Raw genomic sequence first — 12,505 nt, 5'->3', positions numbered from 1 at the left:
TTAAGCTATACAGGCTAGAGACAGATAGTTTATAATATGGTATATGGTTTACATGGTATAATAATTCATCTTATACTATGGACAGCCTTCACTGGAAAAAGTCAACATTTGGTTTTCCATGTATCTAAGGTTAGATATTATTCCCCAACACAGGAAGCACAGGAGCGCACTAATTATTGTATTTATTACCGATAGCAATTCCCAGTTGGCTATAATTCATCTTTAATTTCAAATCTCAGATAAGGTTTACAAAATTATAATTCAGGAACAAAAAGCAAGCTGAAAGCAACAAAACCAAACCTATTTTGAAATAGGCAGGTCATACAAAAATCAGAGGTGATTAGCAAAAGACAGTGTTTCATTGTACATTTTTTGTCTTGGTACTTAATTATATATGCAAATAAATAATTTAAGGCTGAATTTTCTAACAGTTTTAGACTATTTTCAGTACCATAAGATTTTTCTTAACAAAAAAAAAGTAAAAAACATTTGAAACCAGCACCTAAATCTTTTTTTTTTAGCTTTTCCAGAAAAAGAAATTGTAGAGTATTTTTTCTTTAAATGTACAGACAACATCTAACACCACCAACAGATTTGCAACAGGTCCCAAAGAACACTTAGCAATTCTTACTGCATTAAGTAGCAAGACCTGTTATCTAACACCTATTAATAGATAAGAAACCTTCAATTATATTTTCCAGAAATCATCATTCAGCAATTTGAAAATTATTTTTGATCCATGTCTGAGAACCTTTATATGAAGAATGCCTTAGAAGCACATCACTCGAAGGGATCTCCTGGGACATTTGAGGGACCCATTAAATGTAATACTTTCATAAATTAATAAAGAACCATCTTAAGAATAACCACACTCCTCTCTCTCCTGTAATGCTCCAGATTCACTGCTTTTACAGACAGAAATTAGTTTTTATCCTGAAGGGTTTTTTGTAACTAGTTTACATCCATTTACTCATATATCATGCTTTCCTTTCAAGTACCTCTGCAGTCTCTATGTGTTCAATCCTGGGAGTCGTCTTCCCAGCAATCAAATATCTCTCAGTTTTCATTTTACCAGGGTAACTGCTCCCTTGTAAGTCAGAATTTCAAACACTGATTACAGAGCAAAAGAGATACTTACGAACTAGGAGGCGTTTTGGGTTTGGGGCATTTTTTTTTTTTTAAATTGGCCTGATGCAGATGAGCTTAGCATTTGAGCACTTCACCATTTGTTAAATTAAGATTTCCATTTTCAAAAGGCTAGGAAAATAAATAAAGTATTAAAAAAATGCTAGGAAAGAAACAACAAACAAAACAAGACATGTAAAAAAAATGATGGAAAGTCCATAACTATAATGTAGTTTGGAGCCTGACACACAAGAGGTGGGCAGCTTGTCTTCAGTACATACAATTCTGGATGCCATAGAAGAGTTGAAGAAGGGAACAATATTACTCCCCAACTTACAGTACAGCAACTAAGGGCCTGAAGTTTATTTTTTTTTCAGGCTTCTTTCCACATTTTTCCCTTAAGTTGCTGACACAGTGAACCAAGTAGGTCAAAGTGTTGACAGATACACGAACAAATTCACACAACAAAGATCTGCCAAGATTATTTAGGAAGATCACATAGATGTAACCCGACATATCCCTGAACATTGTAGCTGCACTGATAGAAGTAGCACACTCTTCTCATTCTGTATTTATTCTGTTCCCTTATGACTCCTGTCTTGAGTCTCTGTTGGATCAAGGTCACTGGAGCACATCGATCTTTGTTCTGATCTCAAAGCATGTTAGTTTACAAGTATGGGATGTTCAAGAACTGTAAAGATAATGTTATGTTATTCCTGTTAACTGGTCTTCAGAATACTTACATCCCCCTTTTCTACCCTCTCCCCAAAACCATGGATCTTTATTTTGTTTTGACTAATTAAGATAAAGTGACATAATACTGACATAGTAATACTGCAGTTTTGATCACAACTTTCCCGTTATTAGGAAGAAAATTTTATATGATAGGTACAGAAAACTACTCATATTAAGAGACAGAATTACCTCTCCCTACCTGTTCATGCCTGTGACACATGCCATGAGGATTTCCATATGCTGCTTTATATCTCTTTTTTCAGTATTTTAAGTACAGACCTGACTTCACACAAGCCAAATACAGCTGCAGTACAAAGGTCCATGAAGTTAATGGGTTTGAAATTGCTTGCAGCTTAACTGAATATGGTGCAATGTGTTTTAGTAGCAAGAAAATTGATGGCAATGATTTTATTTTTAAACTGAATTCACAGTATGCTCCAAATGGCACCTCTTGGACAAAGCAATGAGCACAGCAACTTCTTCTATGAATTTCATATATTAATTGAAAGTATGAATTTCAGGTCATAGCCAGTCAAACAACTGGTATTGCTACCTAGGCTACAACTGCAATGTAAATAATTCATTTAATATTATCTAGCTGGAAATGTAATTTTGAAAAGGGAATTCTCATTCACACCCTAATAAGTTATTCATATGCTACAGGTATATTATGTATTACTTTGAATTTTGCTCAATTATGAAGTTATTCATCAACCTTGGTCTACTTTTTACCAGTTCTAGTTAGGTAATTAGAACACTAAACAATAATGTATCCTTCTAAAGTCACAATAAAAATTCAGGTAGGACAAGAAAACTGGGCAAACAAAGCCACTTCTACTCCCCTCTCCATTTTTCCTGGAAAAGAGCCACTATGTCTTAAATAAACACAAATTAACATGTCAATGCTTTACACTCTTTATAGAAGGCTAGTTCTTGAAGGAATTTGCTTAGGACTTGTATAAGAGGAAATTTATTTCAGTAATGATAGGCAGGACCAATAAAGAAGCTGACTAAACCCTCATAGTACTTAATGTTGCTTCTCAAGTTTTATCTGGATGTTGACCATCCACAAACTGTCTATTTCAAATAACATACCTATCATGGAACCTGGTGGCAAATGACAAGCTGGTGTGTATCATACAAAAGAACAGATGAAACCAAACAACTGTTCTTTTTTCCTTTTCTAAAAGGAGCAGGTAACAGGTAAAACATTTCAGGAGGTGTTTGGGTTTGTTGGTTTGGGGTGTTTTGTTTTTTCTTTTTAATGGTAGCAATATTCTTAAATAGGCATAAACCACATAATGAATTTTTAGTTGATATACTTCACTGTCTACCTCCCTCACAAATTAACTTGAAACAGTAAAATAACTGCTTTTAAAGAACTGGTCCTATTTCTTTCTCATGGAAACACTAACTCAAGTCAATAGAAATCCTCCTCTGACTAAAGTCAGTAGAGTTTGGCCACAATGGTCAGTCATGTTCATATTTAATAACTACATTATATATACATCTTATTCAGCCATAGTCTTCCTTTATAACTGTAGTTCAAGTCATTATTCCTGTGTCATGTCATTAACGCATCCATGCATCAAAACCTAGATCAAAGCAAAATTTTCTGTTACTCAGTATTCCTTAAATTATAGCAGCAGCATATATATGGATAGTATTGTCCTATCTCATGCCATTTCAAAAATGAAAGCTGTTTACTTCCTGCAATTTTAAGAGATATTTTCCATATCCCACAGTGACAAATCCTACTTAAGTCAACTGACTCCAGCTTCACATGTCAGCCTCTGGATTAATTTAGCCAACAGTGCTTTCATGGAGCTACTCAAACACAGGTTATTGAAAGACTTAGGGGTCTTGCCAAACAAGGTTTCCTAAAAGTAGACTTGTGTATGCATATGTATTCTTCATTTCCTTTCCACATACACTTTAAGTAACTTTTTAAAGTATTTCTTTTCCAGTACAAAAGTTTTATATCATAAGCTGTTACCACAAATACTTGTAGCCAGATAGATGACTCCCCCCATTTATGTTCCTTTATTCCTTTCATTCAAGAAATTAATGGGTAGATTCTGAGTGCATCCATAGCAAAGCAGATCAGAAAATGTCTTCTCCAATTAACAATGTCATCAGTCAAATGATAGCAACTAATATAAAAATTCAGCCATATAGCAAAAATAAGAAGCTTATGCTTGCAGATGCCCCATTGAAGATGTTACAGTATAAATGCAAGACATCTGAAGAATATCTTGCTATTTTATATTAACTCTTTTCATTTCCCTGATATCCTTTAAAGAGAAGCTGAGCTACAAAAGCCATTAAGAGATTTTGTGAAAGAATGCAGAATTATGCTACTGAAGATGGGCATACCCAGACTCTTCAAGTAACTGCAAGTTGCCTTCAGATTTGAATACATTAGTATATCCATTAAGTTCTCTCATGTCTCTCCCATTTCTGAATTTCAAAGGAGGCTGATTAAAAAAAAATTAAAATGAAATTACCTGTGACATGTAAAGCCTTAGGATATGCTTTATCAAGTATACTGCCCTTCTTTTATAAAAAAAAAGGTGCTAAAAAAAAACCCTCCCAAATAAAACCATATGCCATCAATTTGTTGTTATAAACTGTTTTAAATATGCATATCAGTCATTATCCAGATTATTTATCTAGAGAAGTCTATATCCACTCTCACTAATGGATTTTCAGCCCACAGATACAAATTACAGTGTGGTTAAACTACATGTTCCCCAGAACATCTTATTAACTTGACTCAATTCATAGAATAGTTTTGAGTTGGAAGGGACCAAAGGTCTTCTAGCCCAGCCCCCCTACAACAAGCAGGCACATCTTCAATGAGATCAGGTTGCCCAGAACCACATCCAGCCTGGCCTTGTATGCCTCCAGGGATGAGGCATCCACCACCTCTCTGAGCAAACTCTGCCATTATTTTACAATCCTCATTGTGAAGAATTTTTTCCCTGTCTCCAGCCTGAATCTCCCCTCTTTTAGTTTAAACCCATCACCCCTCATCCTATTGCAATAGGCCTTATTAAAAAGTCTCTCCCCATCTTTCTCATTGTCTCCTTTTAAGGACTGAAAGGTCACAATAAGGTCTCCCCAGAGCACAGCTTTCTCAGCCTCTCCTCACAGGAGAGGTGCTCCATCCCTCTAATCATTCTGTGGCACTCACCTGGACCTCCTCCAACAGGTCCATATCTTTCCTTTACTGAGAACTCAAATGACATGTGCTAAAGGCAACAGGCAGATTACTGGAGTAAATTGGAAGAACATCAGTAAGTAAACATTAATCACTTGGGAAAGCTGCCCCCAAGGAAAAGGTCAATGAAAGGGCAAAGAAATACAACATTTGTTCCCAAAACACTACTGAAGGTGGCCATGAAACAGAGAACATACACAAATCAGTCCTAACACTCCAATAACACTCCCATAGATAAAAATAATTAGTTGCCTAAATAAACATATTACCTATGCTTTAAGAGAAGACAAAGTCAAAATTATGCTATTCAGTACCTTAGACTTTCAAGCTTTATGACTTTTTCATATATTTCACAATGTAGAGCTACTTCAAACAAAAATATTTCTAACTCCATTTTGTACAGGGGTGCATGAAACAAAACTATACATTTCTCAACCATCTATTCTTAAGCAAACCTTTTACAACCCCTCATCAGTCAAGGTTTTTTTTCAGGAAGATTTCATTCTCATCCTCACCTGAAGCACATCAAAAAGCAAATCAAACATTACTTCTTTTTTTTTTCCTTCTCTTTTGAATGATGAAAAGGAGAAGAGATTAGATGTATTTTAAATGTATTTTAATCTTAATGAAATTGTATAAACCAACTTGTATCAGAAAACAGTGGTTAAACTGAAGTCCCACAATATGTTCCAGATTCTGGTATACAACTGGAGTAAATTATTAGTTCCACTTAATCCAGTAGACAAACTGATTGATTTAAGAAATTCAGAATTTCCAGGACTCCCCACACAAAAAGCATAAAGAAGCAGGCTTCCAGAAAGTGACTGTGTGAATAAGATGCACATGCTGGCATCTCTTTCTGGGGGTGTTTCTTATTAACAAACAGTCCCTTATAAGCACTTGTAAAGAGGAACTCTTCAGGAAAAAAATAAAAAAAAAAAAAACTCAGTATCAATGCAGTGCAAAGAGGAAACTTACAGCACAATGACTGAGTAAATACTCACTCCTACGAAACTCCTGGATGAGCACAAAATAGATTAAATTCTACAGCAAGACATTTTCTACTGCACCTTAAAAAATGCATACTATGATAAAAGAAATAGGATTTTGCAATCTGGAAAGATGTCCATTTTATCCACTTTAAGTCGGTCTCCCCAGACACTGGTAAAAACCAATGAAGCTTCGTCTTCCATCACTACATATGTTAAAAAGCAGGTTTACAGAGTGGAGTAGACTATTTTGTTGGGAGTGTGGGGGTGTGTTTTGTTTCACTTTTTTATTAAAGCAAAGCTAATTAAATCTGGGCCTTTTAGTCTGGATGAATTTTCTGTACAGCTTTCAAAGGTTAACAAAAGAAACCAATCCTTTTGTTTTACCATAACAACACTGCCAGTTAAACCTCTCCCCTTGTGATGAAATTAGTAGAGAGAATACCCAGCCATGGAAAATAATTATGACACTCAAGCTCTTAACTTTATGCAGCTGGGGGAAGGGTCTGCTGTCTGCTACTGATTTTCAAACTTCTCTGATTTTCTAGAACAGAACAAACACACTAAAGGTCCCTCTTCACAGTCTTTTACCACCACTACTTCCCAAAGAACAAAAAAATCAGTCACTCTTCACAAAATCTACTGCAGCTGTATTCTTAGAAATATTAAAGTCTTAGGTTAAGGATTTATATCTCCAAAGCAAACAATCCAAATCTAGTTATTTACTTTTTCTTAACCATCCACACTCCCCTCTATCAACATCAAAAAACTTATAATCATTATTTAACAATCAGGTAACACTGGGTGTCTTAAAAACAAACAAACAAATGACCCCCCCCCCAAGCACCAGAACCTTTAGTTGATGATATGTTCCCCACCACTGCATTCCCAAAAGATAAATCCCAAGAGCTTTTGGAATAGCCTTTCAAATTCTTTTAATCACTTCAAGAAATTGTCAATTACTTAAAGGAGGTGCCAAAAAGAAAATAAAAGATTCACAATAAACCCCTCACCACAGTGATGCTTCTTAAAATAAAAAAAGAAAATAAAAAAGAAAATAAAAAAAAAAGCAAGCAGCACTGAAGAATTTCCTTCTCCCACAGCACCCTGAATGGCAAGTTTCCAAATGCAGATTTTTTTTCTGCTCCCATTTACTATCCCCTTCTGCAGACTGAGGCAGCATGTTCCTGTTATTTCTGCAGCCAGTTCAAAAACCTTACTCTTCCCCTCACCAACACAACACAATTCCTTTATTTGGAAAAAAAAAAAAAAGATGCTTTTTCAAAATTTAGTCTAATATAAATTATGATCAATATTAGACATATTCAGCTTTTCTCACCTTCTTTCCATCTACCTCCATAGCTATCCCCCTATATTTTTTGAAAACTCAGCTTGGTAGCATTTAGCATTTCACTTCATTATTTATTTCCTGACACCTCTGATAGTAAAACACCAAAACTATGTATGTAATCCTCCCACGCTGCAGTAATCACACTTCAAAAACTAGCTTGCTACCGTTCCTCCATTATAGGCACCACATCTCTACACACATTACACCTAGGTAGATCAATGCAAAGGAGGCTTTCCAGTCCTCCTCTTTCTTTGCCATCCTCGTACTGGCTATGTGGAAAAACCTCCGGACTGTTTCTGAATCGCTGCTAATCAGGAGACCTCCAGAGCTCAACCTGAGGTGTCAAACACAGAAGCATTTCTATATAAATTGAGAGCATCTGGTGGCTCTTTGCTTCTTACCAACGAGAGAAAACGTCTGTGTAGTATCAAGGCCCAGCGATAACTGCACTGAAGAAGACCTTCAGAGCTCTGGTCTTAATACCTCCAGACATAATAACCCCCCTCACCCGCCCCTTTTCTCAAGTGCAACAGGTCTCGCTTCTCCCATACATGACCCGGTGCAGGCTCGGGGCGCGGCATCCAGCTCTGGCGCCCGGAAGCGGGCGCACTCGCGGCTCCCATCGCTCGCCCGACTCCGGCGCCCGCCGCCCGTCCCGGCGCGGGGCACTGCCCGCGCACGGGCGGCCGCCGTGGAGCTCTGCCGCCCCCTGCTGTAAGGCAGCTGCACCAGGGGCCGAGGGACGGTCCCCGCCGCTCCCTCCGCGGACACCCGGGGGGGTTGGAGGATTGGGTTTTTTTTTCCCCTCCCATAAAACCGCCCCAAACAGCCCCTCAGGGGCGGGCAGCGCAGCGCCTTGGGCGCCTCACGGCGGGCTGGCGCCACGCAAGAGGCACTGAGAGCACGGTCCCGCTACGAACAAGCGGCAGAAACTTGTCCCAGCGGTTATCGCTCACCCTGGGGCACCCGCGCCGAGCCACGCCGCTCTCGGAAGCCCTTCCCCGCCCCGTTCCCTGAAGTAGCAGAAATCCTGAAGTGACCACACCGACGACATTCAGAATAATTAAATAAATATTTCTTAGCACAAACACACCCCAAAAAAGCCACGAACAAAATATATCAGCTACGACACAGCCCCCGTATTTTACGAAGCGCTGTATGTACGCCCGTACACAGGCACATACATATGCAAAAGCAGAACCGCGCCCAGAGGCGTAACCTCAGCGCGCCCGTCTCCGCACACACCTGCCCTCGCCGCGCTAATTCATCTCACAAACTCTGCTTCCGCGCAGACGTCCGTGGTTGTGCCGGTGCCACCGCCACCAACCCCAATCCCCCGGGCCGGCGGACTCTGTGTCCCCCGCAGAGCGAGAGGAACGGGCTTCGGAAAAGGAGACACCAACCTCGCCAGGCAGACTTAATTCAGGTCGGAAGGCTCACTGCCTCCGCCGACAGCACTTCTCTCCGGCTCTAAAAGCGAAGCCCACGCTGCCTTCCCCTTAGGCAGAAGCGTATTTTAAAGCACGATCCCTGACAGATATATATGTATTTTAAATCGTTTCATCTCCTTCACAGATTTACCGCCCCCGAAAAAGACGAAACCCCCATGCAAAGCAGCCAAGTGCACTTAGCACCTTCTAGCTTGCCTTTTGAGGTTTTTCCCTCATAAATGATACCTCTTGAAGACTTAAAAAAAAAAAAGGGGGAAGGTGAAGGGGGAAGCTATGAAGCAAGTTTTACACCCCTTTTAACTCGGCGCCAGGGTCAAACACTGCTTTATTTTTTCTCCATTTCTTTACTGGTTCTATGTTAATTTGAGCGAGCGGACTGTATAGGCAAGAATAATAATTAAAAACAAAACCAGGTAGCCCCGCTCCTACCTTGCCCGCTACTGAGGAGCAATCCGAGCAGGTAGAGAGGCAGAAGACTCATGTTCAGCAGCTCGCACCGGTGGACAGTTCCAAGTTAGAGGTGCTCAACCAGACCAGGCAAACCCCCGCTGCCGTCCACGCAGCCACTCCGCACCCGCTAAGCGGACCTCACCAACAGCCGGTCACCTCCTCCCCGTGCCGCACTATATCTGGGAGGCAGCGACCGCCGCGCAGGGGGTGGGCACACGGAGGACTACGCGTATCCCTCCGCGCCGCACGCAGGAGCGAATCGCAACCGTGGAGAGAGCGTAGTGCCGGTGGATTCCTCCGCTGCGCTGAAAGGCGGCAGCGGGCTCGAAATGTCCCTGTATTCGTCCGTCTGTCAATCGCCGCCCGCTGCCAGCACCCGGGGGGATCGGGGAGAAGAAACAATTCCCCTCCCACGCCACCGCTGCCCTTCGGAGCCTGTTTTCCCTCACCGTCGCCTGAGGGGAGACAGTCTAAAGGGAGAGTTGGATGGATGGGAGAATCCTACCGGGAAGCCCCAGCTCTCCAGGGCACGGAGAGCCGAGAGCGGCTCTTCGGCCGTGAGCGCCAGCGGGGCACATCGAGGGGGCTGTCGCCCCCTGCCGCCCCCTGCCGCAAGGCACCGGTGCGCTTGAGCGGAGCAGAGCGGAACGGAGCGCAGGGGCGGAGGTTGCGCGGGGGCTGCACGCGCGGCCCTAACGTTGCCCCGCGCCTCCCTCGTTGGTCCAATACCGCAACGTCGGTGGAAGCGGGCGCGTCTGTAACTGGCCACGTTGGGCATGTACCTATTGGTTTGGATGTCTGGAAACTCGGGGATTGGGTAGTTTTTACTTTTGCTGTTAGCACAGAGGGGAAGAATACTTCTGCTTTTTACGATGGTGAAATAAAACCGTCAAAAAATAAATTACTTACCTTTTCGATGCCTCGGTGCCGTCTCACCGAAGATCCTGCTTCGTGAGGAAAAAACAAAAACTAAACAAACCCCCCCAGAACGAAACACACACATACACAAGCAAAAAAAACCCCACCTAAACAAAAAAAAACCTTTAAAACAAACAAACAAACAACAAAAAAAAAAAAGCAACAAGCCCGTGATAAAGAGTTCGGGGTATGTCCAGCTCGACTTTGAAGAGGGACTTTTTTTTGCGGGGGATTGAGGGAGTGTTTATGAAGCTGTAGTCTCCAAAGAAGCTTCTATGAATTTCTGACCTTACATCTGTATGATAAAGGAAGGAGATTGAAGTGGATTTATTTTAATGTGAAGCAGCAATGGTAGTAGTTAGTAAAAGATTAATCCAAATTAACACATCCCTACTAATTTTTACTTTTTTTTTTTTTTTTCCCCCAGACAATTTGGGGTTTGGGGAGGAGGAGGGAGACAAGGGGTGCCTGTGCTGAAAGCTAGTGCAAATTACATGGTTGGTATCCCAGCCTGACTTTCGCTGCACAGTAGTCTTACAGATTCATGAAATACAGGAGGAAGAAGTTATGTAGTCAGATCTTGCTTGGATTGACAAGATGGATGATAAAACTGGAAGATGATGCTTTAGGACACTTGGGAACACGTGCAGAAAATGCTGGCAGAGGGGAAAGCGAGAGCTTTGTGCTGCTGGTTGGTTAATCCATATCACGTAAATCAGAACCTTATTGCTCAGCTACAGACCACATGGCCCTGCTCTTGAACCTGAAGGTTTTTGTAACCTAGTATAAAATTAATAGATTCATTTTTGAGTGTGTATAAATGGGAGTGGAACCATTATTCCTCATATGGTTTTGGAAATCCAAAATATGGCATCATTGGCAAAGCCTTTTAGGTGAGAACTGGGTTTCTGTTTAGGAGCCATTCCGCTCTTGAGTGTCAGAAGAGGTGCCTAATAGCAGAAACTTGGCTGGAGCCTCTAGAGCAGGTTCAAGAAAGCACAGCAGAAGGAAGTATTTTGTTGAAGGAGTTTTCCCACGTAGAAAGAGTCCGTCAGCCCCACTACCCAGCTACAGAAATAGACATCATTAAGAGATTAATACGGAAAGATGATGAAAGCAAATATTAGATAAAAACCTTAATAGAAAAAGAAATAGAAATCTTAATGGGCAAAAAGTAAGAAACCCTCATTATGAAGTGGGTAGGATGCCAAATTAATCTTTTTTTTCTATTGCATTTGAAGCATTACCATCCAGCAAAAGTGGACTAAATAAAGAAAAATCAAAATAGTATTAATAAATAAAATGAAATAAGTTGTGCTCAGACTTTAACATCTGTTATAACCTGCTTTAATTAAGGGCCAAAAGCAGTAGAAAAGTACTTTGAGAAGTGTGGATGCAAAGATTGAAATCCACGTAAAGCAGATGCCCCACCGAGACAATATGGAAGCTAGTGGGAGGGCTCTTCCTTCACAAGAATGAAGCATAACAAGGAATGCTACAATCCCAATCTTACTGGTTTTAAATAGTAAATATGATGAGAATTTCACCAGTGGCCAGTTCTTGCTTCTTTGAGAAGGCATGAGGGTGCTTCACTTACAAAGAGGATTCCTTGTCCTGAGAAATCTGCCTAGTTACTTGTCTGCAGCAGTCAACAGAGCCCACCACGCAGGCTGTCCATGCCATACTGCTACAGGACTTGAAGAAATCTGGTTTTAGTCTAGCTTCTCAAGGAGAAAAGGGACATGCTCTTTCCCTCTCTGAAGCAATGGATATAGAACAGAAGATGGATATATATCTAGAAGATAACTACATTCTTGTAGTGCTATGGTAAAATGCAGAAATGTCACTGAAAGAAGAGGCAGCCCCTGGTTTGTGTGTTGGTAGACGTGTGGCTCTAAGTACTCTTGTCACATCCACCACCTAAAAGGTATATCCACCCCTCCTAAGACCATGCAGTGGAGGGAGGGAGAGGAGGGGAGAAAGTAAGAAGTATGCAGGGCTTCATTGCTTCTGCTGCTTATGAAACAGAAAAAGTCATTTGTCATGGAAGAAAGATCTGTTAAAAGTATATTATAGTGAACCAGGGCAGCATATCACACTGAGGTCATGCAAACAGAGATTAGAAAGGTGTGGGAAAAGTGCTCAGCTTTTCTGCCCTCGGTATGACTCCTTGTGTTTCTGATCATACGTTGTGAACCAAAAGATGAGCATTTCAAAGCACTGTAAAACACTAATCAAACAACACAGCTCTAGTATTTGCCAT

General features: G+C 40.9%; 1 protein-coding gene across 2 annotated transcripts in view; it reads right to left on the bottom strand.

Annotated features, from left to right (window-relative positions):
- Positions 1-9,505, bottom strand: part of NCAM2 (neural cell adhesion molecule 2) — a 279,151-nt gene extending 269,646 nt beyond the window's left edge. Inside the window, exon 1 of one of the 2 annotated variants that reach the window (XM_062622126.1) lies at positions 9,304-9,505. In XM_062622126.1, the coding sequence (XP_062478110.1) occupies positions 9,304-9,355 (52 nt within the window). In that variant the 5' untranslated portion in view covers positions 9,356-9,505. The remainder of the gene's footprint in view (positions 1-9,303) is intronic. The other variant, XM_062622125.1, reaches the window with a different exon arrangement.
- Between the last annotated feature and the right edge of the window lie 3,000 nt (positions 9,506-12,505).

The sequence above is a fragment of the Pezoporus occidentalis genome, unplaced genomic scaffold (assembly GCF_034315485.1).
Source record: "Pezoporus occidentalis ecotype Australia unplaced genomic scaffold, CSIRO_AGI_Poc_V1 ctg24, whole genome shotgun sequence".
Lineage (NCBI taxonomy): Eukaryota > Metazoa > Chordata > Aves > Psittaciformes > Psittacidae > Pezoporus > Pezoporus occidentalis.
Note: the sequence above shows the minus strand (reverse complement) of the source record. Positions and strands in the feature narration are given on the sequence as shown.